Below are 24,394 nucleotides of genomic sequence, written 5' to 3'. Positions count from 1 at the left end.
ATTCATCTTACCTGTCAGATATATACATAGCTGATTCACACCATCGGAGGAGGGTAAAGACAGCTAATAACTGATTTAACAGGAAAAACAAAAACAACAATCGTTGTAGGTATTAATAACATAAAACCTTGGTTCCTACCTGTTTAGACTGAAGACTTCATGGTTAATGCCCAGGAGTCTGCTTAGTCTCAAGAGCCTCAGCGAGATATTGATCTATTGCTAAGAGTTCTTGTAGGTCTGCCAAAGGGTCTTATCCACTTACTTGGCCGATCCTATAAAGGGCTATGTCAAGGGTTTCAATCCACTTATATGACAAGAACCTTTTTTCTAAGGAGCACAATCCCGATCCTGATCACCTAACCTAACCAAATGTTGTATCTAAGATTGCAAGAAGTCATCCCCGGACTCCTTGCAAACAACCAAAAAACTCAATCACAATATTTTACACCTAATTCTTTATGAAAAATAAATAAAAATAAAAATAAACAAATATAATTTCAATTTGTACTACCTCGCTTGTAAGACCTATACACATTCTCATACTGTCAAAAGCACCAAAAGCCGCCTGTGCTAGCCCAAGCACTTGTCAGCAGAAAATCCTGATACTGTCTTAAAAGGAGAGGTCCATGTACGAAAATAATTTAGACAATGTCTGTTAATCCTACGCCATTTAAAAGGCACATTTCTAGTTCCTCACTAGCAAGGGCTATGGCCGCCTGTGCGACACCAAGCACTTTTACCAATAGTAACACAAAAAACTGCCTCAAATAGTGGAGATCTCCGTAATCAAAGACACCGTTTTTATCCAAGCCTATCCTGTAAGATAAACTCAAAGTTCCTTACCTAAACAAGGCCAATGACCGCCTGTGCAACAACTAGCCGTCAGGTAAGAAAGTTAGAGCCCATCCCACCAGTATGGTATGGAAGTATTAGACTTTTTCATAAAAGTTTAAGGATCGGTATGTGTCCTCAGTCCCAGCACTGTATCCGCAGACACAAAAGGACCTAGAGAGAAGCACTTGTCGTAGGTAATTTTAACATCTCTAAGATAGTGGGATGCAAATACCGAGTTGCATCTCCAATAGGTCGCATTAATAATGTCCTTCATGGACATATTCTTTTGGAATGATAATGATGTTGCCACTGCTCTTACTCATGAGCTTTAACTCGTAATAATTTAAAGGAATCCTCTGCACAATCGCTATGAGCTTCCATAATCACACTTCTAATAAAATACGCTAGCGCATTCTTGGACATTGGTCTTTTCGTGTCCCGAACTGCGCACCATAGACTTTGTTTACATGCCTTCAACTCTTCTTTCTTTTTAAGATAGAACCTAAGAGCTCTAACCGGGCATAAAGTTCTTTCAATTTCGTCTCCCATTAAGTTTGAAAGACTTTTCACCTCAAAACTCCTTGGCCATGGTTTCGAAGGGTTTCTCATTCTTTGCCAAAACAGAGTTTGAAAGAACAGATGGCTGCGTCTTTTTTAAAACCCCCCGAGAATCTAGGGCATGGATTTCACTTATTCTCTTAGCCGTTGCTAAGGCTATGAGAAAAACACACTTTCTCGTCCAATCCCTGAATGAGGCACGGTCGGGAGGTTAAAAATTTTTCCGATGTAAGGAATTTGAGCACAACATCCAGATTCCAACTTGGCGGAGTAGAGGATATAGATTTTGACGTCTCGAACGATCTTATGAGATCGTGCAAATCTCTATCCTCTGCCAAGTTTAAGCCTCTATTTCTAAATACCGCTGAGAGCATACTTCGGTATCCCTTTATTGTAGCTACGGACAGATTGGATTCCTCTCTCAGGAATAACAGAAAATCTGCTATATTGGTCACAGAGGTATCGGAGGAGGACAGCTTATTCTTCCTACACCATCTTCTAAACACATCCCACTTCGATTGATAGACCCGGATAGTGACGATCTCCGGGCTCTAGCAATTGCTTTCGAAGCCTTGCTTGAAAAGCCTCTCGCTCTGACCAATCTTTCGATAGTCGAAAAGGCAGTCAGAGCGAGAGCGGGGAGGTTTTGATGGAACCTCTTGAAGTGGGGTTGTCTGAGAAGATCTATACCTGTTTGGAAGAGATCTTGGGTAGTCTACTGTCCATTCCTGTACCTCTGTGAACCAATCTTGGGATGGCCAAAACGGGGCGTATGAGTGTTAATCTCGTCCCTGTTGATGCTACGAACTTCTTCATCACTACTCCTAGCAACTTGAATGGAGGGAAAGCGTAAGCGTCGAGTCCCGACCACTCCAGTAGCATGGCATCCACCGCTATCGCTCTCGGTCTTCTACTAAGGAGCAGAAGTTCTCTATCCTCTTTGACAGGAACGTCGCAAACAAATCTATCTGCGGCCTTCCCCACAGGTTCCACAGACTTTGGCAGACTTGCTCGTGCAGAGTCCACTCCGTGGGGAGAACTTGTTTTGTCCTGCTGAGCCTGTCTGCTCTGATATTTCTTTCCCCTTTCACAAATCTGGTCAGGAGGGTAATATTCCTCTCCTCCATCCATGACAACAGATCCTTCGTTATCTCGAATAGGGAAAACGAGTGCGTCCCCCCGTTTTTTTTATATAAGCCAACGCCGTGGTGTTGTCTGCGTTGACTTGAATCACTTGATTTCTTACTTCTGACTCGAAGAATTTTAATGCCAGAAACACTGCATATAGTTCTTTGGCATTTATATGCCAATCTCTTTGTTCTTTCTTCCATTTGCCAGAGACTTCTCTTGCCCCTAGAGTCGCTCCCCATCCCGTTTCTGAAGCGTCTGAGAACAAGATTTGGTTTGGGTTCCGAACCTCTAGGGACACTCCCTTGTTCTCTTTGAGTGGGAGCAGCCACCACTTTAGGTGTTTCTTCACCTCTAATGTTACCGGAAAAGTGTCCGACAGATGGCCCTTCTTCCAAGTCCAAGATCTCTTTAGGAAGAATTGTAGAGGCCTTAGATGAAGTCTTCCTAGGGATACAAATTGTTCCAGGGAAGAAAGAGTCCCTAGAAGGCTCAGCCACTCCCTGGCTGAACTCCTGTCTTTCTTTAGGAAGGATGTAACTTTCTGAATCCCCCGAAGAATCCTTTCTTGGGACGGAAAAACCCGAAAATCCCGAGAATTCATCTGAATCCCCAAATAGACTAAGTCCTGACTGGGGGTTATCTGCGATTTCTCGAGATTCACGAGAAGTCCTAATTCCTTTGTCAATTCTAATGTTTTCTTCAGATCCTCCAAACATTGTTCCTGGGATTTTGCTCTTATCAGCCAATCGTCTAGGTACAGAGAGACGCTTATGCCTTCCAGGTGTAGCCATCTGGCTACGTTCCGCATCAGGTACGTAAACTACCTGTGGAGCCGTGGAGAGGCCGAAGCACAAGGCCCTGAACTGGTAGACTTTTTCCCTTGAATCACAAACCTGAGATATTCTTTGATGACGGGTGAATAGGAACGTGGAAATATGCATCCTGCAGGTCTAGAGAGACCATCCAGTCTCCTCTTCGCAGGGCTGAAAGTACGAGGCAGAAGTCTCCATCGAGAACTTTTTCTTTTCCACATATTTGTTCAGAATGCTCACGTCCAAGACTGGCCTCCATCCCCGGATGCCTTTGGAACTAAAAACAGGCGGTTGTAAAACCCCGGAGAGGAAGGATCCTGAACCTCTTCTATTGCCTCTTTGTCCTTCATTCCTATCACCATCTGAAGAAGTGTCTCCCTCAGAACAGGGTCCTTGTACTTCGCCGACAGTTCCTTTGGGGAATTCGACAAGGTGGTCTGTCCTGAAAAGGTATAATGTAACCTTTCCCAAGACTGCTAGCGTCCAAGGATCGGCTTTCCTTATCTTCCATGCCCCTACGAAGTTTAGGAGCCTGGCCCCTACAGATGTTTGGAGGACCTCGCTGCTACTTTGATTTCTTGAAAGATCTAAAGGAGGACCTTCCTCGCTTTCTGCTGTCTTCCTTTCGTTGGAGGACGAGAGGTGGAACCTCTCCGAAAGGGCACTACCGGAGTACGAGTAGTCTTCTTCGCTACTGGTACTGTTGGTCTTGATTTCTTGGAGGATTGTACTAATAAGTCTTGGGTTGCCTTTTCAGCAAGCGACTTTGAAATCTCCTTCACCAAGTGCGAAGGGAAAAGTGATCCGAGAGAGGAGAGTATAACAGGGCTGACCTTTGTGAAGGAGAAACCGCTTTGGTTAGAAATGAACCAAATAATGATCTCTTCTTCACTACTCCTGCTCCAAATAGAGATGACAATTCTCCCGAACCATCCTGAACCGCCTTATCCATACAGGATAAAATGCAATGTAAAACTTCAGGTTCTAAAACATCTGGTTCATTTGCCTTCTTGGCCAGCACTCCAAGGGACCAATCCAAGAAGTTAAAAACTTCTAGTACATGGAAAAGTCCCTTGAGGTGTTGATCCAATTCTGACATGCTCCAATATGCTTTAGCTGTATTCAAAGCATGTCTTCTCGATGCTTCAACCAAGCTTGAAAAATCCGCCTCCGCGGAAGATGGAAGCATAAGCCCCATCGCTTCCTCTGTCCTGTACCATATTCCCCTCCTACCTCCGAGCTTACATGGAGGAGTGCAAAAACTGTCTTCTGAGCTTCCTTCTTCACCTTCATCCAATTATTTAAAGATTGAATAGCCGTCTCATTTGATATGGCTGGTTTCATTTTTAAATACGAAGCGATTTAGGAACCTTCGTACTGGGAGAACAGAGATCTCGGGGAAGGAGGAGCTGCAGGGCTTAGAGAGTCTCCAAATTCTTGTAGGAGAAGAGAAAGCTAACACTTTGTAGTTAGATACCCCCTCATTGTTCGGGGTTTCTTCCTCCGACACTTCATCCAACTCCATCCTAGAAGGAGAGCGAGCTCTTTTATTAGAATCTTTGTCCGTAGACCTATTCCCTATAGGAGAAATACTCCTAGAAGGAGAGAGACTGACAGATCTAGAAGTTCTCCTTTTCTTATCCACCAAAACATCCTGAGACATGGAGGTTAAAACCGTAACCTTCGATGTACCAGGTTGCTTCCTTGCATTAGGGTTTCTACTTGTAGGAGACTCGCTATCCGAAGACATTACATGAAAAGATCTTCTATTACCCCTTATAACTTCTCGCTCTTGCCGCTCTTCATGATCAGCTGGCGCCTTGCGCCTGACTGGTGCTTCGCGCTTGGTTTGAATCTTCTCGCGCAGTTGGCGCCTCACGCTCGGCTAGCGCTTCGCGCCTCGCTGGCTCCTCTTGCGCGGGCCGCTTGGGCCTCGCGCTTCACGGGGGGGGCCCTCCTGGTTGGCGCTTCGCGGCCGTCTATCGCGTCGCGTCTGGCTGGCGCTTCGCGCCTGTATGTCTCTTCGCGGCCGCCTGGCGCTTCTCGCCTGGTTGGCGCTTCTCGGCAGTCTGGCGCTTCGTGCCTGGCTGGCGCTTCTCGTCTGGCTGGCGCTACGCTCCTGGATGGTGCCTCGCGCCTGATTGTCTCTTCCTGCTTGTAGGAATTCTCACGCGCGGCTGGCTCCTCGCGCCTGGCCAGCTTCTCGCGCCTAGTCGTCTCCTGCGATATCGGATAGGGCCTGGTTGCCGCGTCGCGCCTGATTGGCGCCTCGCGCTTACGTGTTAGTTCTTTGCGGCTGACTGGCGCTCCGCGCCTGGCTGGCGCTTCGCGCTCGGCTGGCGCTTCACGCCTGGCTGGCGCCTCGCGCCCCGAACTCGCGGGTCTGTGAAAAATAGACCCTTCATCCGAAGAAGAATCTTCTTTTTCTGGAGGTTGATAGTAAGGGTTTTTTGACTTCTTCACAGGAAGATTAACATCCTTTCTTCTTGGAGGATCTCTCGAAAGAACCCCGACTAGAGAAGCAATAGACTCTTGCATATCCTTTAATATCTTCGTCGTTTCTTCTCTCTGGTCTAAACGAGAGGAAGGAGAGCCTTCTTTCTCCATTCCCCACGACTTATCGGGAGAAGCCAAAACCTTTGCTTTCTTAATCTCTGTCGGGGAGTCCTCCGAAAAACGTTCCGGACTCGAGTTTATGCCCAATTCTTCCCAGATCCTCTTCAAGGGACGAGAACGATCCGCTGATCTCCATCCTCTTTTAGGTGAGGAATTCTCCGATGACGAAAAACATTCACGTAGAACGCTTTTTTCTAATGCGTTCTCTGGCAGTCTGTGACGTTACAGATTCTGCCGAAGAGACGTCTGACTGGTGGGGATCCTCCATAACCTCCGTAAGGTTTTCGACATTCCTTCTCCTCTGGGCTTGGGAGCTTGAAAGAGGTCTAGGCCTGGGAGCGTTGTGAAGCCAATCAGACGCCTCCTCCACTTCACTGGGGAAATTCACATCACTTTCCACAGCACTACTTTGCTTACCTTCTATGGCAGCCATTTTACGCTCCATTTTCATAAGCGCAGCTTTAAGGCTTGCTATCTCCGAAGCAGAGTCCGTAGGATCTGCATTCGAGAAGACCTGAAATATTACAAGGAGCGTTCATAATGTTAGAGGAGGGTACAATATTACTCACCAAACCACTTGAAGATTGAGAGCTAGGCTTGGTTTTGGAAGATGACTACCTTAACCGGTCTTTCTCTAATTTCCTTAAATAAGAAGTTAGAGACTTCCACCCTTCAGCACTCAAACTCTCACATTCATGACAAAGTGGTATCCATCGAGCATTCATACTTCCTGCATATTTTACATACGTGTGAGGATCAACCGAAGCTTTCGGCATTCTCACCTTGCACCCTTCATTCACACACATTCTCACCACACTTCCAGAATCAGACATCATGATGAAAATTCCAAGCCAAAATCCAAATAACGATCCACAAAAGCGTATGCCAGTACAACGATCCAAATACGTCACCAAAGGGTCCAAAACGATGATCAATTGTATCCAAAAACGAAATCCAGCCGGAGATACCAACAATGATGTTGCCAGTATGGCCGACAGAAAAAATCTGATGGAAAACGGGAATGGGTTCCTATTTCCTGCCACCAGCGGCGGCGCGGTGGATCACCTGACCTACCTGTAGCGTGTGCGCGAAATTCGAAATTCTGTCGGCGCGACGGAGTCAATAGCTATGTATATATCTGACAGGTAAGTTGAATGTATAAAAATGAACATTTATAAATCGACAATCGCTATTTGCACTTTTTTTCACTTGGTATTTTCGGAAGTGTGGCAAGTGGCAGCTCAGAACAACAACCATGAAAAAAACGTCCTTTTGATAACCGGAGGGAAGTTTCAAAAGCTGCCTTTGTATCATATTTATGTGCAGAAACAAAAATAACCTATGTAAATACCCTATACGTAATAGTACATTTTCATACACACTTTAAACATAAAAGCATGAACATTTATAAATCAGCACATCCATAATTAAATTTGCACTTATTTACTATATTTTTGGCATAGAACAGCGTCAGGGGCATATAGTTTGCCCTAATACCTATGTAATAAATCTCAATAAATAAATTTTTTAATATCATCTGCATAACCTATGGTCTGAACGGTATTTCTACAAATGTATATACTCGTTCAGACATAACGGCGCTAGCTGGTGCTGTTAACCGAAAATTGTTGCTGTAAAAAATACCTTGATTATTTTTTAGTACAGCAGCCGTAAAACCAATTCGCCACTAAGCGATTGTGCCCGTTAACCACGGGGCTGCCTGTACTTCACTGTATTCAATAATCTAGTATGTATGCTAATATTATATTATAAAATACTAACATAGAGGTTAATGTTTTGATTTGGAAATCAGCTGATGGCAAATACGAGTTTATTTCGACTTATCTAACTCAAATCTGAGTGAATTTTCTTGCTATAGTTAGCATAAACAAATATCTAGATACTAGACTAATGTGAGACAAGGTTGTTTTTAAGTGAAAATATGACTTGAATACATTTTGCTGTGATTGTGAACTAAATTATTTTTTTCATTAACAGAATGCGTTGGCAGCATGTTTTTGAGTAAAACAATTATGTGATTCCGTTGGCTATTTTCACTTTCTTTCATCATAATATGAGCTTTATGTTATTTATCTTTTATTAGCGTGAAAACAACAGTAAAATGTGTTCTTTCAATCCCAGTAGTTTTGATTATAAAATTATTTTCTCTCACTTTTATCTAGGGTTGTGTTTGATGGCATAAATTTACCGGAGTTATATCCTTGTTGCCAATGTACGATAATAGCCATGAGCAGCGTGAACAGTTTTCTCAGCTTCAGCTACAACTTGGTTTAAATTTAACAATATAGTTCCTTGTTGATCTTTAATCTATAATGAATATAGTTATTACATAATAATATCTCGGTCCTAGTCTACATAACATCATTTATAACATAACTACAGTAATTGTTTACTGTCGTACGATGGTTGAAATATGGGGCAAACAGATGTTGTTATCCAATTCGGTTGTACTTTGCAAAAGAAAGTTGTTTCTTTTTTGGTTGTTCGTGGTTGTACACATCTATGCATGGAGTATAACATTAAAACAATACTTTCATCATACTCTTTTGCCATTTTTGAACTTATTAAACTAGAAGATGGGATAAAGTTACACTATTATAATTTGGTCTCTTTCTCCCGTAGGCTATCATACAATTATCGCCAAGCAAATTATCGTAACTTGAACACTACCTGTACACGGTATAAACACTATTACATCTTTACATACTCTTTCTATTATATTTGTATACAATATTTGTTATTTAGAAATGTATATTTCCCTTTATTTAATAACATGAAACATCAAAATATGGGGTGGCATTTTGTGGGTTGGAACGGATTAAGGGCATTTTAAGTATTTTTCAAGGGGGGAAAAATTGATTTGATGTGAGAGAAATTGAGCTAACAAAGCTCAGCCATGGAACTTATTAACTCATAGGTCAAGGTACCACTGTATTTGTTTTTTTTCTTGTAGGATGTCCTTCCACGTTTGGAGGGCCCACCACTTTTATTTTTGTAGACATGATTAATTGCACGAAAATCCTGGTGTCTCAAAAAATAATTTCTTTTACTTTTTAGTGCATTTTAATAAAGATGTTTAAATTTTTTTCTTTCATTTTATTTTCTACTTTTAGTTTTGACAGAAATTGTAACTGATTTATGATTATGCTGAAATTGTAACAGATTTATGATTGTAACTAAAAAACTACATAAGATATCCTGTCAAGCCAAAGAAGATTATTAACTTATTCTACCAAGTCAAAGAAGGTATGAAAAATTCGAAGATTTTCATACAAATCCTGAGATACTACTACTGGGCGAGGTCACTATAGGGTCACTAGAGGTCACTGCTGATCTACTGATTATGTAAGGTTGTACATTGCATTGTCCCCAGGATTGACTAACCATGCAAAATTTCAAGTCCATCGGACGAAGGGAACAGGTCGAAAATTGAATTACAAGTTTTAACCAGGACAGACAGACAGACACAGAGGTCCTGTGCTGCCCTTATAAACTATTATATTTTTAAACAGTACAGCACAGTACAGTACTAAAGTGCTGTAAAACTACAAATTCATTTAATTTCTTCATTGATGTCACTGATCTTGTACTGTGCTGTCGTAAAACCACAAATGTATTAAATTTCTTCACTGTCATTACAGATATTACTTTTTAAGAGTAACAAGTACATTGCAGTATTGTAAAACAACAAATACATATTGCTAAAATATTAAAATTAAAAAATACATTTTTGCATGAAGAGAAGGAAGGAAGGGAGGGGAGGAAAGCATCAAAGATAGTGATTAATGGCCCTTTAAAAAGAAAAGATTATGATTAATGAACCTACAATGAGAAATTCATTATCATCATTAACCTGAATCCCAACTCAACTAGGGGAACAAAGCAGCAAAGCCTCTGAGCAGAATTGAGACTTACATGCAAAAAGCCCACTGTAGACTTCTCAAACTTCAGGAAATGGAGCTCCACAGAAGGGAACATGCTGTTCAGGACCTAGTACAGGCTATCTAACAAGGAGAGATCATAAAGTACCCAGAAATATTCAGAAAAAGAACAAACAGCAGAAAAAAACTGACATCCCTTGAGCCCTCCACCCAATAACTTCAAACAGGGCAAAATTTTCACTGCAGAAAGATAGATGGGTATAACAACCTCACAGCAGACTATAATAAAACAAGCCTTTGTATGTGGGAGCCCCTAATCTGTTCATGTATTAATCCCTTTGAAATTGTGTGTGGGTACCCAGCACCCAAAATGTTATGAAAAATACTACTAAACCTGCAGTCTTCAAAGTACAAGAAAAGACAGAGATCCACACTTTTGGGAGTAACAGATATGATTGGCCAGGTGTCTCCAATATGTTTTGACCTAAAAACCATCCACCTGTGGGGAGGAGGGAGGGCTCTGATTATGTAATTGCTTGGGAAGTGTAAATTAAATCTTGCTTTTATTATAAAAATTACATTTTTATTTCAGTGTCTCACTGAGCAATTACATATCTGAGAGAGAGAGAGAGAGAGAGAGAGAGAGAGAGAGAGAGAGAGAGAGAGAGAGGAGAGAGAGAGAGAGAGAGAGAGAGAGAGAGAGAGAGAGGAGAGAGAGATCATTAAACTGAATAATATTGTTTGAAAATTAGTAAATCCTTTTTCATCATAAAAAATATATTTAGTCATGAAAATAACATCAAACTACTACACTAATTAGTCAATATTTCTCTATGAAAAAGTCCACAAACATAAAAATACAGTGGTCCCCCGTATTTGCAGGGGATGCGTACCAGAGACTCCCGTGAATAGTTAGAACCCACAAATAGTTGGAACCCTATAAAAATGCTTAAAACCTCCTATTTTGTTAGTTAAAACTCAAGAAAAACCCACTCAAAATTTTCATTTCACCTGGTTTTTTTTTAAATAGTTTTATCACAAAAAGTGCATTTTATGATGAGCTTGATAAAAATAAAAAGAGCCAAGAATTTGTGGATATTTTCTCATAATAGGGGAAATGTTCCTGAGAGAAATCCGTGAATACAGAGAACGCGAATAAAGGGGTCCACTGACTAGTACACTAATTAGTGAATATTTCTTGGTGAAAAAGTCAGCAAATTGCTATTTTCCCAGAATAATTTATAAATAAGCTCAACAAGAAAAATTCTCTGTGAACAGGCGAATCCACGAGTCTTGAAACCATGAATATGGGGGGGGGGGACTGTATACTGATTTTTTTTTTATACATTTATAAGCATATTCTAAGCTTTTAGCTGCTTAGTTTGTCAGAATCTAAGACTATGCCACGGTAGCAACTGCTAACATAGCCTAGGCTTATTGCGAAAGTCAAAACTTAACGTTACAAGGGGTACATGCTAAAATCCTAATACTACATGCTGTAGAAAATGGGACTGTACATTACATGGAGTATAGTATACAATAACTGCTTGGTAAGACACTAAAATAAAATGTGTGAATGGGAAAGGGATCACCTCACGTTGCACAATCATCAATAACTGGCTCCCAGCAAAACTTTTGATCACAAACAGACAGGAGAGAGCTGGAAAAAAAGGTCTTGAAGGAGGACTATATCATGTGATGAAAACAAGACTTTCTCCTTGTAGGGGACATGGAAAACATGGCTCCCAAAATCCCTGGGCATAGGGAAACCACAGAGAACAGTAGGAACCTGAGCAGTAGAACTGCAAGAAACAAAAAGGAAGGAGAAGTTGACTGCAGCAGAATCCCAGATATTGATGAACCGTGAACTATGACAGTGTAGCAGAAACCCAGAAATTGATGAACTGTGAACTATGACAGTGCAGCAGAAATCAAGGACACTGACAGGAGGTGGTATCATAGTGCGTGAAAGATGCATGTGAAAAAAAAAACACAAAAAGCACAGCACACAATGAAAATACTGACTCATCCAGCCACATAATTTGAAAGTGGCTCCCCTTAGTTGTCAAGAATCAAAAGCACAGCACATGAAAGCAAGCACTGGACTAGGAAAGGGCAGAATCCAACTTCCAATATCAACAGGAAGACTGAAAGGAAAGGCTGGCATCTGAGCAAGGGAATGAGACTCGAGAACACCCAACAAATAACTTCCTTTTATTTGGGAAAAAAGACAGCATCAGGGTGTAGACGCCCCCTTGGAAAAGATCTGAGACACACAAAAGGGGCCACCACACCATCAAAGAGGAAGATGCTAAAGGAGAATGTTGCTTTGTATTAATTCCCCTTAAAGGTTAGTGCTTAAGCTGATGAAATGCAGCAATGAAGGCAGCATGAGAGAGAATGATACCATAATGATGAGTGGGAGATGGAGAAAGGGGTAGACTAGTTTATTACACAATCCAATGAAGAACACATCAAATATATCAGTGGAAAATTAATTAAATACGATTTCTAACTAAGTTGGAGCCTTCTTTTCTATGGTTACTTCTGATTAATCAGAACATAAAAAACTACCAAACAATCCTTTTCTATTTGGGTTAACAAAGCTTTTGGGGAACAAAGGCTGAGATCATTGCAAGGTGAACCACCTATAAGGAGATCAAATGGGGGCACATTTCTGCCCAATCTGTAGCAAACATACAATACATTTATCCATTAATGAAGATTAGTTAAATTACATTTTATTTGTTATAATAATAGTATCAATAGTCTAATATAAAAAAAATTATCTACGTCCCTTGGAGAATGTAAAACTTCCATAAAGATAGTAGGATGCAACATTGAAGCTCACTACTAAGGAAAACACTGCTAATGATCACCACAGAAAGCTTTATTATCAATCACATTTATAGTAAATCTATGCAAATCCTTATTTCACAAAGCATTAAATGCCAGGGAAAAGCAATTACAAAAAATGCAACTAACAAATGTAGTAAAGAGAAAGAACATGGTATGGCAGTGCTGCAATATTTACATCACATGAAGCACTTCCTCAAGCTGCACACTTCCTATGTAATTTGCACTCAGGTCAGAGGCACACAAAAATCAACATGAAATAAAAAAGCTCTTAACAGATTTTTTTTTTTTTTTAAAATCTACCCTTCTGAACCTTCAGGCACTGCGCTTTTAGAAACTTCCTAATCTGGTACTATTTTATATAAAATTTACAGCTTTATAGTTTTACGCTGAAACCAATCCATAAGAAAGGAATTAAATCTGTATAAGAGCAACTATAACTAGAACTTCAATTAACCCTTAATGGATGGGATAAAAAATCAATATAGCTGCATCTCAGGACGGGGAAAATTAAGAGGTCAGCCAATTTAAGAAAAAAATACATCAACTGAAAGAGTAAGAGATGCAATGCACATGGTGTAAGAAACAAAATTCTAAAAAATTTTCCCTACCTACCACGAAAAGTTGAAAATGACTATATACCCCTTTGGGTGTCCTCTTTTACATGATAATCATAAATTTCACCAAGTTATTCATGTTTTTTCTGAAAAAATAATTTTCTTATATTTTGTAAAATTATAATTATGGCTCATACGACATCAGAACAGATAGGAAATAAAATCAGTAACAAATTCTGAGCATATTTGTTGTAAAAAATTTACGTAAATTTACTGAGAACGAAGATGCAGTAACTTTTTTGGATTTAAACATCTTTTCTAATATTTGTATGCAAAATCATATTTACAACTGATATACTATCATACAAGATAAGAACTAAAACCATCAGCATCCCCTTGGTATATTTATGAGCAAATTTAAAAAAAAGACTACATGTGAGACAGAGATGTGGTACACCCTCCCTTGAAGTCAAGATCACAACTAACTCTGTCATGAGCTGCCCATTTGATTTTAGCCAGTCTAAAAGTTGCCATTAGTGAATTTATGGGCTATCAAGGTAATGGCACCTATTTCCCACCAAATTCCCCCAAACAATGGCGCACAATATTGTTATTCACGAGTGGGACTCCGTCATCCACCCAAAACCTATTATTGCTACTCATTTGAGCATGTCTGTCCATTAAGGGTTACAAAGTCAAGAATGATCCAGATGAGAAATCACAAGTTAGCAAAGGTGCTACAGATAACCAAGTTTCTTGAGAATTAAACATACTGACCTTCTTGTCTGAGACTGCTTGTACATCACCAATGTTAACAACTCTAGGACCAAAATTTAAAGAGGCAACATTCTTGGCTGATTCATTGATTTCTGCAGCATAATAGAATTCAATCTCTAATCCTAGTTTATCCAGTACAAACAGACCTGAAAAATATTGTTGAGGCAATTGGTTTTCTTACTTATTTCATCAAAATACAGGCTCACTTTCCTAGATGAAAAATGTCATGAACAGTGGTATGCATTAATGTAAGGAAAAAGGGATTTTGACGTAAGGAAAAATCTATTTCTGGGCGATTGGTTCGTGTCGCCCAGCGAAATATCCTATAATCCATTATTTCTAAGGTAAATGCACTAACACATACCAGAGAATAAATAAAATAAAGAAAAGGTCAGTACTACTGACTCGCTCACCCTCCAAGAGGGTGTCGGTATGAACACTAGGGCGAGTGAGACCACTACCACGAACCACTTACCAATAGAAATCTCCTACTACAAAACCCCCACAAGAGGGGAGCCGACCCACAGAGTGGGCAGCAACTACTACTACTCCATCCCATGCTGCCGACTGCTGCGCCTCTGGTGGCCATCCTGAAGTTAGCAGACAATCTTGAGCGCAGGGATGGGTAGCACAAGATTGTAAAGAAAATAAATAAATAAGGTCTCAATAAAACTTAAAATAAAATAAAGAAATATAATTGCCAAGAAATATACATATACACAATTATACAAGTTAGAAAATATTCCTTAAAATTAAGTTCAAGTTCAACATATATGTACAGGGCTTACATGGAATATATGTTGATCTTAACATTTGTGTATAGTAATATGTACAAAGTAAATAAAGCAATATAATAATAAACTGAATTTGAACAAACTTAGAAAATAATATAATAAACAAATGTATATGACCTTAGTATACAAAAACCGTAACCATTGCAAATGTAGATGTGTCACCCCTGCATAAAAATAAGGGGACTACATCATAGAGATCAGAATATACAAACAATTGTGGGTGACCCTAGCAAAAAAAAATAAGGGACACCCACTGTAGCATCACAAGAGCAGCTAAGACTCAAGGTAGACGTAGATGAACATGGTAGGCATAGACAAACTGTTGAATGAGATAGGTAGAAAGGAGAACTGGATCTTCAACTTAAGATTAAGCAGAGTCGGGGGAAACTATGTTACCCGCCGCAACTGCTGAAAAGTTTCAGAGCTTTTCCAAGGACTCTTTAAGTAATGAACGCTTAAATACTGGCGGCGATTTCCATCCAGTATACTTTTTTAAATCATCAAAATTCATGTGTTGGAAATAGTTAATTGAGGTGGCAACTGCCCTGACATCATGAGCTTTAGGGAAGGAATCAGGGTTGGCTTGCTTAATAAAGTACAGGATCTGTTGCCTAATACCTTTAATAGATAAAGTACCACATTTTTCTCTCTTAAGAGAGGACCCGACGAGGATGAGGACGTCCTGGACAGAAAGGCTCGTAAGGTCGATACTGGACAAAAGAGAAAACATCTTGTGGAAGGGGTATAACCTTCCACGGTTCCCACCTCATCAAAGGATCCTCATTCTTTGCTAAAAAACTATGTTCCGGAGAAAGTAGAACTTCCCCTGTGGGAAGAAATTCTATATGATTCGGGTCTCTGGATAACGCCGACAGTTCTGAAATTCTAGCTCCTGAAGCCAAGCTTAATAAAATAGTTTTTTTCTTAAGAGCATTATAAATGAACATGTCGTATTGTCTGTTTCTGAAGCCAGTTCTTTAGAACATCATTCAAGAACCACGATACTGACGTAGGCCTCACTGAAGGTCTAAGTCTAGCACAAGCCTTGGGAATAGACAGAAGTAAGAGTCTGTCAAGTCTATGTTGAACCCGAGTTGAAAAATCTTCTTCAAGGCTGACTTGTTTGTCGTAATAGTGCTAGCTGCTAAGCCTTTTTCAAATAAAGATCTGAAAAAGGATATAGCTGAATTGATTGTCATGATTCTAATATCTGATTCTTCTCAGGAAGGTTGCCAACTTTTTGACTGCAGCATCATACTGTCTCAAAGTTGAATCTCTTTTATCAGATTCCAAGAAAAGAATAATTTCGTGGATCAATATCTGCATCTTTTTTAGCCGCAAACTTCATGAAGTCCATAAAGTTAGGGTTTTGAGAATTCCTGAGGAAGCGAACACAGTCTTCGTTTTGTACTGACTGGGAGAGCCTGGGATTGGGAATTCGAAGAGGACGAAGACCCAGTTCCAGAATCAGAGGGTACCAATTGCTCTTCGGCCAGTCTGGGGCTACTAGAGCTACTTGACCCTTGAACGTCCTGAGTTTGTTCAGTACCTTCAGGAGAAGATTCACTGGAGGAAAGACATAAATCTTCTCCCAGTTGTTCCAATCTATGGACAGGGCGTCCGTGGCATAGGCCAGAGGGTCCAGGTTGGGGGCCACATAACATGGGAGTTTGTGGTTCGCTTGAGATGCGAATAGATCTACTTGTAGACCTGGAACCCTCCGTAGAATCCATTGGAACGAACTGTTGTCCAGTGACCATTCCGACTCCAGAGGAACTGAGCGGGATAGAGCATCTGCTATGACGTTTCTCACTCCAGCTATATGGGTGGAGGAGAGGTGCCAACTGAACTTGTCCGCCAGGGAAGAAGATGGCTACCATGACATGATTCAGATGTCGTGACTTGGAGCCTCCCCTGTTTACGCAATGACTACCACTGCGCTGTCCAGAACTAGCTTTTATGTGGGAGTTCTTTGGCGGACGTAACCTTTTCAGAGTCAAGAACACTGCCATCGCTTCTAGTACGTTTATGTGAAGCCGGCGGAACTGGGGTGACCAGGTCTTGAACTTTCTTGAACTGAGAATATCCTCCCCAGCCGCTTAATGAAGCGTCTGTGTGGATGGTAATCCCTGGAGGAGGAAACTGAAGGGGTACTGATATTGACAGGTTCTTCACTTTTGCCCGAGGGCGTAGACGATTCCGTAGAATCTGTGGGACTGATGACAACTTGTCCCTGGATCTGACATTTGCTCGTGAGCGCCAGATTCTGGTTAGGTCTTTCAGTTTGGCTTTCATCAAGATGTTTGTCACTGAGGCAAATTGGAGGGAACCCAGGATTCTTTCTGGCTTCTCCTTGAAGCAAATTTGTGTTCTAGAAATTGCTTTACTGACTTCGCTATTTCCTTTCTCTTGGCTGATGGAATCGACAGAGTATGGGAGGATAGATTCCATGAATGCCCAGCCACTGAAAGTTGGACTTCGGAGTGAGTCTTGATTTTGTCCTGTTTATCTTGAACCCTAGATACTCTAGGAAACTGGATTACTTTCAGTGTGCTTTTGTGACATTCCTTGACTGTTGGAGCCCAATCAACCAATCGTCGAGATACGCTACTACCATTATCCCCTGAGACCTCAGTTGTTGGACGACTACTTCCGCCAACTTCGTGAACACCCCTGGGTGTCCACGTTTCAGACCGAAGGGAACTACCTTGAAGGAGAATGCCTGATCTCCTATCTTGAAGCCCAGATAAGGCGAAAGTGTCTTGCAATAGGATATGATAGTATGCGTCTGTAAGATCGATAGAGGTGGTGACGGCCCCACGGGGAAGTAAGGTCCGCACCTGCGAGATGGTGAGCATTTTGAACTTGTCGCAGCGAATGGCCAAGTTTAAACGGGATAAGTCTAAGATTACCCTTCTTTTTTGTGAGCCTTTCTTTGGAACGCTGAATAAGCGCCCTTGAAATTTTAATCTGTTGACTCTCGCTATTGCTCCTTTCTGAAGGAGTTCCTCCGCATACTCCGTCAATTCTTTTGATGGAAGTTGAAGGAAAGGTCTGGGTGGAGGCGTGGATTCGCAATCCAACTCCAACCCAGGCCTTTCGACACAATACTTTGTGCCCACTTGCTGAATCCCCACCGGTGCCGCGGAAGAGAAACAGCCTCCCTCCTACCTTCAAGTTCTCATTGCTGCTGGGTTGAGTAACCTCCGCGGCCTCCCGGAAGTGTTTTCCCTGTTAAGAGACCTTCCTGATCCTTTCTGACGAAAGGATCCCTTACCTCTGCCTCCCCTACCCGAGCGGTCGTATTGCTGAAAGGCCTGGCCTTCGAACACTTGGTTGAAGGCTGGGGAGACAGCGTAGGAGGTGGAAGGTTTGAGGCTGGGGGGGAAATCACGTAGATGGGCTGTGATTGAGCCTTGGAGGTAGAGGGTTGGGCTGACTGTACCAACGGAACAGTCGAAACAGCCTGGGCGAAGCGTTGTTGCTTTCTGGTAAGGCTGAAAACGTCTCGGTTTCCTCTGAGCCTTACCCCTTGCTGATTGGTCTTGGCGTCTCTTTGCGGTGAGACCCCACAACGATCCTTAAGGCTTTGGTTAAGCCTTGTCGCTTCCGCCTGGACCTCCTTTACCATTGCATCAGGGAAGAGGTCTGCCCCCCAGATGTTGATGAAAGCAACTTATTCGGCTCATGACGAATAGTTGCTTCCTGGAGGACAGTTTCCGACAGTTAGTTTCTGGCTGTAGCGAACTCAACATGTCAGAACTGAACTGTTTTGCGTCAGTGACTTGGTGAGAAGCTTAAAGAGTGGCTCAGAGCCGTAAGAAATGGTTGCCACTATTCCGTCATTGCCATGGTATTAATGGACCTGGCTAGCTAGTCTTGGCCTCAAATTCAGCCTGAATGAGGCTGTCCGGAAGTCTAGGCAGCTTTCTCACCAAACTGATCCATAGCCCCCCCCCCAGTCTGGCTTGAGTTGCCCGCCGAAAAGGGTGGGTAAATCTTCCACAATTCTCCGAGTGAGGGAGCAAGGAAAGATTGTGGGGTCTGCTTCCCTAGCTGTTTGGCAACGGATCCCCTTTCTGGGCCGCTGGGATAGTGACGTAGCTATTTTGGTAAGGAAGGGAAGCGGAGTTCCTCCTCCATCGTGAAAATGGTGAAGGGACTCTTGAAAGGTTGAATTTTCGTGTTAGAACAATCCATGTCCTCTAAACACCTGAGCCATTCTCTTTGAGCCTGGTCACGTGAGTAGAGGACTGTCTCCTTAGGGACTTTGTCATCTCTAGTCATGGCTGCGTCAGTGAGTCTGGCGTAGCCAATGAACGGTGGTTGTAGACCCTCCGTAGAACTCGAAGTCCTCAATCCTTCGAGTACCACACTCCGGAATTGAAATAAGACCGTCCTGGAAAGGGGCGTATGACGCCACCCTCCAGGGGTTATTCATAGAGAACGGAGGCAGAGAGTCATGAGGTGGGAGCTGAGCTATTCCGGTGCCGAAAGGTGGGGGAGTAGCTAGAGGAGCCTGGCTAAGTCCGGCGATGATGTTGTCCTGGGACGTGATCCTGTCGGACAACCGGGAGAACATCTGCTCCATACTGTTCCTCAGAGAGCCGACCAAGTCTCCCATGTTGCAACAGTCCAGCATTGGGATCCAAAGCCGGAGCTGCTGCGGAGGTGGTTGGGTAACTCGAACAGGTACCAAGGGGGGAGAGGAGAAACGGCTGACTCAGCCGGAGTATGTGGCCTCTCCTTGGAAGACCTGCTCTTTGAGGATTTGGAGCTAGAACCAGAAGCTCTAGACCTCTCCGCTCCGGGGTTTGTAGCCGGAGACTTAGAGATGTTGACGCCGACGAAGTCTTTTTGGACGACGACGACGTCTTTTTGAGGGTTTTTACAACCGTCTGTCCCTTGACCTTAGGTCTTACTGAAGCGTCAGGAGAAGTATAAGGAGCTCAGCTCCTGTAAAGCCTTGGAAGGAAGCTGGAGAGTTAGCAGGAGTAGAAGACCAGTGGCGCCCAAGGGAAGCCCTTGGGCGTCCACGTACCTACCTCGACCAACAGGTCGTCAACACTACCTGGGCTCTATATTTAGATCAAGTGTCGCGACGTCCGACGAGATATCTTGGCCTGGTTCCTTTAACGAAGCGGCGAGCTGTTGTTGAATCGCCGCCATAGTCGGGGCTGCCTCTGCCGGGTCGACGTAACCCGTTGACCTTGCTGCCTGGGGAAGATTAGGACAGCCAACCTCTTCTCCAGAATGTAGGGCTGTCCCTTGGCGGCGTTCTTACCGAAACCGCCGACCCAAGCCCTCAGGGTTGCCAGGGCGGTATCTCTAACGGCGGGAGCCTGGAAGAGAGGGCATTCATTAGTTTTAAGTTTAAACTTAAGATTAAAAACTTAAGTAATAGGCTTAGTCTAAAGACATAGGGATGTAACATCCATATAAAAAGAGCTTAAGCTTAAAATAAGAGATTAAAATTAAATTAATTAAGAACTAAAACATTTCCTTGGGATTACCGAACGGAGTTGGGAATACTTTACCCTGTCCAAGAGCTGACTCACAAGATCGTAAACAAATGGTGCAGGTTTCGTGGAACCAGACCTGCAGATTCCCGTGCGGAGTCGCGCATGGAGCATGGGACCTGCAGACTTCATGTCCACAGGGTTCCTGGAGCATGGCATTGCATCCTGGATGCTCACAGTTTGGTGGGTCTGTAAGTGAAAAGATACATGAGTACCGTAAAAGACATCACTTACAGGCTAATAGGCTAAAAGAACTCCGCTGCATGCCGGAGCGCGAAAAAATTTTGGGGATAACCCCTCCCTCCCTTACCGCCTGAATAGGCTAGAACCCGGAGAGGTCCGGTGTGATAACGTGGGTAACGGAGGGATTCGGCTTAGGCTAGCTTAAATTAAACTTATGATAGTTTAAATTAAAACACTAAACACTTAAGCCTAAAGCACTGGTACGTACCGGAATAATTCCGGTGCGCGGCGGTGTTCGTGTCGCGATATCAGCGAGACGGGGTGGTTAGAAAAGACCAACTGTACGCCTGAAGTCCGCCCGCAAGGGTGAACTAGCAACCTTCCACGTGAATGCCGGAGCTCCGGTAAAATAAAAATAAAAAAGCACCAGTAAACCGGGAAGGAGCGAGAGGGCGAAACAGACCTCGAGCCAACAACGGAGCGACGGAGTAACGACGGGGGGGAAGGCCAGTCCCCCCCTTAGTCATCCGAGCGCACCATGAAGCAAAGAGAGAACGGTCAAGTCCAGTCCTGGGTCTGTCCAGCCCCCCTTACTCCCTCCGCCTAGGGAGAGAGGGAGGCAGGCACGGGTAATGTGGGAGCGAGCGAGGACAGACCTACCCCCCCCCCCGGCCCTATGGAAGAGCGGGAGGAGGGTAGGGTGACTGGACGGGCGCCTGGCTGCTTCGCGATCACTATGTGACCACGGGAGCGGTAACATGAGAAATAAAACAACAACGAAAAAAAACATAGCCTAGGTTAAAGCAACCAACTAATCAGTGAGATGCTATAGAGAAGCAACCGAACTGATGAGAGGAAGCAATAAACTGGTGGGGACCAATGAAATACGGAAACCTAGGCTACGTAATATGCCAGACGCTGTAGGCTAACCTAAAATATATAAAATAACTAAAATTACATTAAAATAAAGTAAGAAAGTAAATCAGTAGGAGAAAAAAATCCAGGAGTGTACGACTAACCCGAAAGAAAGTCTACCACTCAAAGCTAGCCGGGGCCGATACTAAGAGCTGTGGCTAGGGTCTGGATGGAAGATGCCTACGCAAGGTAAAGAAGACATGCATGCATGACATAAACCAAGTAGGCTTGGACCCCTAACATATATAGATAACTAGCAATAGAGCGTAAAGTAAATAAGGGAAGGTTCTAGGTATGGAAGACAAGAACGAACCCGCCACGAGGCAGAACAATGCCGCCATGCTTCCGACCAAGAGCCAGTATTTATACCTAAAAAAACGCGGGCAAATACTGACTCAAGGCTGGAAAAACCCAATAGCAACAATAACAGATTACTTAACTTAGCTGCTGCGATGGCTGCACGCTCCATAATTAGTTAAATCCAAGTAAGGGCACAAAAACACAAGAGCAAAAAAACAAAAAAGGGTACGTGTGTACACAGTGCGCTAACTGAAAAGGATGTCCACCAGAGGCGCAGCAGTCGGCAGCATGGGATGGAGTAGTAGTAGTTGCTGCCCACTCTGTGGGTCGGCTCCCCTCTTGTGGGGGTTTTGTAGTAGGAGATTTCTATTGGTAAGTGGTTCGTGTAGTGGTCTCACTCGCCCTAGTGTTCATACCGACACCCTCTTGGAGGGTCGGTTGAGCGAGTCAGTAGTACTGACCTTTTCTTTATTTTATTTATTCTCTGGTATGTGTTAGTGCATTTACCTTAGAAATAATGGATTAAAGGATATTTCGCGCAGCGACACGAACTGAGCCCAGAAATTAAATTCTACAATTACAGTCCAAGATTTACACCACGGGATACATAATGTAATTTCCACAAGCGTAAATTATTTTCTAAATGCCTGCAACATGCACAAAGACACAGCTAAAGTAATGTTACTGAACCACTTATAGGATGCTTTTTAAATTGCAGAAGCCAAAGGCACAGGAAACCCGCTTTCCTTACCATACCCAAGCCAAATTGCACTAAGGGGCCATGTGGTCACCTCTCCCAACATTGAGGTTTCTCATTTCCTTGTCTGATAGTTGCAGTGTTCATAACTTCATTTTTTTCCTTCAAACATTTGTTCATTTATTTAATTCCATTTTGATTTGTTGTATTCATTGTTTAGTGATCTTTCAGGCTAAGTTAGAACTTTTTTCCTCTTTTCAGTAGCATGCTTGTTTCAGTAATTTTAGGATTCATGGGATCCTTTTAATTTCAGCATTTACATACATTACATAAACTTTTAAACATTTTGTCTTGACTTAGAATGGGAGTTTTCTAGAAAAGTTACATCTTCAAGGTTTTTTCTCAGAAATTATTTTGCTGCTATTTTGTATAAACAGTAAAGGTTTTTGTCTCAGATAACTCTCATGTTCCCCTTTTTGTCTGTACCAAGAATGGTTTCTGGACCTCCTGCATCTCACCAAGAGTTCTTCCCCTTGAAATAGACTCCTGAAGCATCCCTAATCTTGCCTTTCCAAGATTCTACTTGACACTTATCATTGCAACCAAGTTGCAAGAGGTCACATTTTATTGGTTAAAAGGGATTCATCCTCTTCATAACTTTATACTCAATGTTTTTTTTTGGCATAAAGGGAAATGGTGTGTTTCCACAGTCCAACAGAGTGAGGAACATTAAGACTTCTGAAACTGAGAAGTTTGACAGCAAGGTCCATTTACAGCCTAAATAAGATGTACAGTGCCTGCAAAAAAATCTATACATTAAGAAATTTTGGATAAAAAACAAAAAATTAGTTTTATTTTCATTTAGATGTAACTTTTATGCATTTTATTTTAATTGTACACTTAGTACATGGTCATGTTCCCTTAATTCTTGATTATCCCTGGGCATCAAATTTGCGAGGCTGGAGAAGTAGGAGGCATCCATGGTGATCCAAGATTTCCTAAGTGCCTTCTTCAGGTCCTGGATGTTGGTTGGTTGGTTTTTTTTAAATTTAATTTTTCATTTTATTCCAGACATTTTCGATCAGATTCAAGTCTGGGGAATTGCCTGGCCATTCCAAAACACTGGTATTGTTGTCCACAAAGAACTTCTTCAGAGCTTTTGACCTGAAGGCAGGAGCACCATCATGCATCATGCATAAAAAAGTCACTCTCATGATTACCCCACATCACCAACATGTGACAGAACTTCAAAACATCAACGTAATTACTGCCATTCATTGTTAACATTCTTAGGAAGAAAACACAGTCCACAAGTGCCCTTATTCCACTAAAAACACCCCACAACACTGCCAGGGTGCTTCACTGGTTTCACTGTGTACCAGGGTCAAACAAGACATTACTTGGACAAAGGACAATGTTGGAGCCACCCCTGACCAACCTGAAGGTGCTTTCATCACTAAATATCACTTTCTGCCACTGCTCAGGGGTCCAGTGCTTGTATTTATTACAGAAATTAAGCCGTTTCTTCCTCATTGCTACAGTTAGCTAGGCATCTTGGAGGCACGATAATTAGGCATTATGAGGTCCTTCTCCAGACAATATTAAATAGTCCATACAGAGACTTCAAGAATTAAGGGTGCTTTTCTTAATCTATGGCAGTTATGGAAGGATTTGCTAATACAGTACCCGTCAAAAAAACTGTCGTGGTAGCGATTTCGTAAGAAAAAAACATGTTGCGGAAAAGAAAATATTAATTAAAAATCAATAAGGTTAGTAATAAAAAATAAAAAAAAATAGGTTAACACTCACCAACTCCTAGCCTAATATTTAATAGGCATTCCCCGACGTTTCCGAACTTCTTTAAGTCTATTGGGGACGGAATCTGCAAGTTTTTGCAGGAGCTTCTCGTCAAGGTTGTCCAGATACGTTTCAACTCTTTCTCT

At 42.3% G+C, this 24,394-nt stretch overlaps 1 protein-coding gene across 1 annotated transcript in view; it reads right to left on the bottom strand.

The window, feature by feature from the left end:
- Positions 1-24,394, bottom strand: part of LOC135198471 (DNA (cytosine-5)-methyltransferase 3A-like) — a gene marked incomplete in the record, with an annotated part of 337,711 nt that overhangs the window by 79,720 nt on the left and 233,597 nt on the right. Inside the window, 3 exon segments of the mRNA XM_064226041.1 lie at positions 12,428-12,470; positions 12,473-12,530; positions 14,036-14,189. Coding sequence (XP_064082111.1) covers positions 12,428-12,470; positions 12,473-12,530; positions 14,036-14,189 — 255 coding nt within the window.

Source organism: Macrobrachium nipponense, chromosome 22, assembly GCF_015104395.2.
Source record: "Macrobrachium nipponense isolate FS-2020 chromosome 22, ASM1510439v2, whole genome shotgun sequence".
NCBI lineage: Eukaryota > Metazoa > Arthropoda > Malacostraca > Decapoda > Palaemonidae > Macrobrachium > Macrobrachium nipponense.
This window is presented reverse-complemented; position numbering and strand designations above follow the sequence as displayed.